The sequence below is a fragment of the Mus caroli genome, chromosome 6 (assembly GCF_900094665.2).
Source record: "Mus caroli chromosome 6, CAROLI_EIJ_v1.1, whole genome shotgun sequence".
Classification (NCBI taxonomy): domain Eukaryota; kingdom Metazoa; phylum Chordata; class Mammalia; order Rodentia; family Muridae; genus Mus; species Mus caroli.
Window position 1 is genome coordinate 124,187,203 of NC_034575.1, and position 4,863 is coordinate 124,192,065.

The 4,863-nt window shown below is 54.7% G+C and overlaps 1 protein-coding gene and 1 long non-coding RNA gene across 2 annotated transcripts in view; one reads left to right on the forward strand and one right to left on the reverse strand.

Moving 5' to 3' along the window:
* Positions 1-2,499, reverse strand: part of Fkbp4 (FKBP prolyl isomerase 4) — an 8,711-nt gene extending 6,212 nt beyond the window's left edge. Inside the window, exons 1-2 of the mRNA XM_021165017.2 lie at positions 2,221-2,499; positions 378-522 (exon numbers count right to left, since the gene is read on the reverse strand). Of these exons, the coding sequence (XP_021020676.1) occupies positions 378-522; positions 2,221-2,325 (250 nt within the window). The 5' untranslated portion in view covers positions 2,326-2,499. The remainder of the gene's footprint in view (positions 1-377; positions 523-2,220) is intronic.
* Positions 2,500-2,587: 88 nt separating this feature from the next.
* Positions 2,588-4,863, forward strand: part of LOC110297116 — a 3,610-nt gene continuing 1,334 nt past the window's right edge. Inside the window, exons 1-2 of the long non-coding RNA XR_002378249.2 lie at positions 2,588-3,207; positions 3,334-3,537. This is a non-coding gene — a long non-coding RNA (uncharacterized LOC110297116). The remainder of the gene's footprint in view (positions 3,208-3,333; positions 3,538-4,863) is intronic.

Genomic DNA, 4,863 nt, shown 5'->3' on the forward strand with positions numbered 1-4,863 from the left:
AGACAGGGTTTCTCTGTATAGCCCTGGCTGTCCTGGAACTCACTCTGTAGACCAGGCTGACCTCGAACTCAGAAATCTGCCTGCCTCTGCCTCCTGAGTGCTGGGATAAAAGGCATGCGCCACCACGCCTGGCTTTGGCCATTCCTTCTTAAGCTTCCTTCTGGTAGCCTTTTCTTTTGTGAGGGCTAGTTTGTGCTATTTTGCCAAGGCTGGCTTGAACTACTGGCTCAAGGCTTGCCTCAGCCTCTGGTTGCTGGAAACATAGGTAAGCAGTGCTGAGCCCAGCTCCAGCTTGGCTGGGAACGTCACTTTTGCTTGTGACAGCTGCTATCAACTTTGGAGCCTATCTATCCTGCCAACCCGCTAACCAAGCCTACCTTTTCCCAGGTCAAAGGAGAATTTGTCCTTGCGGTCCAGACTGGAGTCAAACTTTGTGCCATCTAGCAGCCAGCCAGTGTAGTGGACAAAGACCCGGTCCCCAATCATGGGTGTCTCTGTGCCTGTACCCTCTCTCTTGATGACCTGGGGGTAGGGTGGGGGGAGAAGGTGAGTACCTAAGAATGTGGGCAGAAGGGCCCCAACTGCCCATAAGCCCCCCAAAGACACATACTGGATGGACTCAGCTGCACCCACTGCCCCCTGCTTCTTTTCCGCAGGTCCAAGAGCTTGGTCTTCAAATGACGGATACCAGTGATTAGCTTATATTCAACTAACCTCCCCAGCCATCTCACTCCAGGTCTTGCTTTGGAGAACTGCATATAATATAATTTGGGTTCAAGTTTTGTCTATAGTTTTGGACAAGTTGCTAAACTATCCAGAACTTGTCGGTCAGGCATTGAGGACAACCCCTATCCTCCAGAGGTGTTTGGGGGGAAAAACAAAACAAAACAAAAAACCTGATAGGAAGTAGTGGGTCACCAGATCAGGGTCTGGTTTGAATAGAAAGGAACAGGAGTAATGAAAAGAACAGATCCGCTCAAAACTGGGAAAAGGAAGGACTAGATTACAGCCGAGCACAAAGGCTCTGTATCAGGCGCTGGGAATTAGACGTGGGAAGGGAAACTACCTGACTGGCAAGCCAAAGAGTCTTTTTATCTCTTCTGCGTGTATAGGCAGGCATCTATTTCTGTTTAACATTTTTATATATGGTGACCCCATGGGAGAGCCAATAGGTAGATATGGAACCCATCCTCTACGGCTTCCTTGATAAGAATGTACAGGGCCCGGCGAAGGAATGGAGGATAAAAGAGGAACAGACCCCGTCTGGGAATCAGAACCTAGCGCAAAGGAGAAAGGGCCACATGTTCACGGGGAGCAGCAAGAGCTGAGGTAAAAAGCCAGGAGCATTTCTGGACCAACGAGGCTCCCAAAGGTCTCTGGTTTGTACAAGCCACACACACTAGAAGCTGAGCAATGGGACTCACGGAAGAGAAACAATGGATGCAGGGAGACATGCAATGCAGGTTAGGATTTCACCGTCCTGGACTGCTGGCAGAACCTGCTCTGAAACAGCGTCCATTGTCCCGACCCGGGTCAGGGCGCCCTCCCCCTCGCTCCTCCGGCTATTTGCAATCAGGAGATTAGTGAGCCGCTGACTCTAAGGCAGTGCACCTCCCCCCCATGGCCAGCACCCAGGACCCCCAACTCAGAAAGACTCAGGAGGGGCAGGCGAGGAACTACAGGTCCCGGCATGCATCGCTCTCGCTCTCCCCGGGCCGAGAAAGGGGGCACAGCATGGCCGAGCCCGTGACCTCGCTGGATCTCGGCGATTGCAAAAGGGGCGCAGAAAGGCACAAAGGGCTTTGGGCCAGGAACCTGCTCCCGGGAGCCGTTTCAGGTCTTAGCTAATGTTTAACTTTCAAGTGGGCGAGCCCTGGCGCACCTTCGTCCAGGTGGACGGCGCACGCTGCAGCCGAGGGGTTCCCGGGAGGCGAGGCCTGAGTCCCTCGGCGCGCCCGGGCCTCGTGCACCCCGCCCGGGCCCCCCGGCAGCGGCTCTCGCGCTCCGCTCCGCCCCTCTCAGCCGCACAGTGCAGCCGGATCGAGTTGGCGTTGCAGTGGGGGCTCCTTCCCGGACCCGGGCCGCACCCTCCGGAGCGTGCAGCCGCCGTGCCGTTTTCAGGGCTGCAGCCCGCGCAGGGAAGACGAATCCCCCCCATCCTCCGGCCGCAGTACCCCCAAGGCCCATGAGCCTGCAGCCGAGGACTCCGCGGCCCCTCACCTTGAGCACGCCCTCGTCCTGTTTGGGGCTGATGTCCACTCCTTCGAGAGGCAGGGGCGCCGACTGCGCCCCGTTCTCCGCCGCCTTCATCTCCTCGGCGGTCATGGCCGCTGGGCGCACCGTTGGCTGCGAGAGTGGGGCGGCAAGCGCGAGCACGGCACTCTGGCCGCCGACCGGGGTGAGCGACGGGGTGGCGTGCGGCGGAAGGCGGCGCTGCCCACCTCGAACCGCGCTCCAGGCTCGCGCACCCGGCTCGCGCACCCGGCTATCCGCGCGCTCGCCGCCGGCGGCCGAGTGGGGTGACGCCGAGGGGCGGGCCCGGCGCGGCCCGGCCCGCAATTGGTCCCATCCGCCTCGGGGGCGGGGCAGGGAGGAGCGGCACGAGCGGGCTGCAAAGGGGCGGGAGCGGAGAACTTTCTAGAGAAGCGGTTAAACGGGTTGAGGCTCTTGGACTGAGGGTACTGGAGTGGTTTGGTTTTTTTGTTTGTGTCGTTTTTGTTAAGATTTGCTTTTCTGGTTGATGGCCCCTAGGAGTGCCCTCCTCTCCTACACCAGGACCTCTGGGATCACAATCTTCCCTATGTCGTCCCGCCCCACCCCCACCCCCTCCCTTACCCCACCCCTCCGCCCGCGTCTAAGCGATTTTTCCAGATCCTTCTCTATCCTCAGGACTCCCAAGTCCGGGCCTGCCTGGTGGCCGGCCCTGCTCACCCAGGCCCACAGAGTAATAGCTGGAGACAGGCAGTCGGATGTGAAGTGGCAAAGATCGGCCTCCCGTGATTGTGCCACAGATGCCCATGGTCCCAGGTGTGGGCACCTGAGCAGTGTGGGAAAGAGAGGTCGAGGGAGTGAAAGTGTGGGCCCAGGGGGGACAGTTTCAGCCCAGGTGTACAGATCGGACACAACTTTGCCCTCCCTGCAGCCTGGCAGGCCCACCGCAAAAATGCCATGAGCAGATTTATAAGAGCCAAAGACTTATAAGTGGAGGTACATGTATTAAAACACCTTTTCTCCCACCATACTAATCAGCCTTTTTTGGTTAGTACTGGCACACAAAATGGTTTCAGCTCACGCGAAAAAAAAATTTTTTCCCCTTCCCCCTCTTTACTAAAGGTGAATACGCAGGAAGGTTTTCTCAACCCGCTCGCTGCTCCTATGAGATGCCTGTGGAGTTCCGAGTCTGTGTGGCTAAAACCATGAAGTTCTAATTACTGGAACAGTGCTGGCTTGATCTGCTGCTGGTTTGATGGAAGATCTGTCTGGAGAGGTCCTGACTCTGCCCAACAGATTAGATTAGTACTCCAGTTATACAGTCTGGTGAGTGCTATCAGATCTACCTATTGTATTATTGGCTTTTCAAGTTTTCATTCCAGTGTAATGAACTTTTTGTCTCAGTGTGCTCAGCATGGTGCTGTTCGTGGTCCTACGCCAGTGATGGCGTTTAAGTAGGCAATAGGCTATTTATTATATGGTGCCTGCGAGATGGCTCAGTGGATGTTGGTGCTTTTGAAAGTCTTCAGACTTGGGTTTGATCCCTAACATCCTAACAGCAGTATTGAGAAAACCCCTTCAAAGTTGTCTTTTGACATCCACACTTGTACCCTATTATCCCTCCTAAAGAAGTGAAATAATAATCACCCTTATTATGATGGTTTAAGTATATTAGGTATTTTATTGTAGTCCCTTCTGATGGAACCAAACAAACAGGTTGTAGAAGTAAGCTACTCTTTCCAGCAATTTATAGTCTCATGAGTTTAACCATGGTCTGACTTCTTAGGTGGCTAGAGACACTGCCAGAGAATATGGGGGCGGGGGGCGGGGGTGGGGGGGAGGTGTGTGGCTACTCTGGTAGTGAAGGCTCTTGGTAGTGAATGGAGGCTTTGTATACCACTGCCTTGCACGTGGTACTTATCTTTCTGGTGCTCACAAAGGTACCTGCTGATTGTGCGAGAGACTCTGGTAGGCCTTTGGGTGTTATCTGGCACAGCAAGTTGTGATGGAGAAAGTATTAGCAGTGAGTTTATTGTGTCTCTTCCCTGAGAATAGCGCTGTTGGAGGCCTAACTCCTTTGATCTCATGCAGCACCTCCCAGCGGAGCACTTGGCACCAGCACTCAGTGCCTGCAGACTGCGGGCACAAAGTTACCTAAGGTTATGATAGACAGTGCTTATTGGTTAGCAATAAGCAAAGGGTTGGCTCACCTTACAGTATAGCTCTCAAAACTGGGGCAGGTTTTGTCTGTGAGTCCTGTCAATTGGGTGACCCAGTGGTTACAAAGGAGGGAATGTTCCGGTGTGTCTAGTGCAGCGCTTGGCTTCCAGTGGTAAGTGGATAGGTGATGGCCACTGCTATAATGTGATGTGTGTGGGGATGGCGGGGAGCATGAAACACTGTAATAAGAGCATGGAGCACTGCAGTAAGAGCATGGAGCACTGCAGTAAGGGCATGGAGCACTGCAATAAGGGCATGGAGCACTGCAGTAGGAGCATGGAGCACTGCAGTAGGAGCATGGAGCACTGCAGTAAGCGCATGGAGCACTGCAGTAAGGGCATGGAGCACTGCAGTAGGAGCATGGAGCACTGCAGTAGGAGCATGGAGCACTGCAGTAGGAGCATGGAGCACTGCAGTAGGAGCATGGAGCAC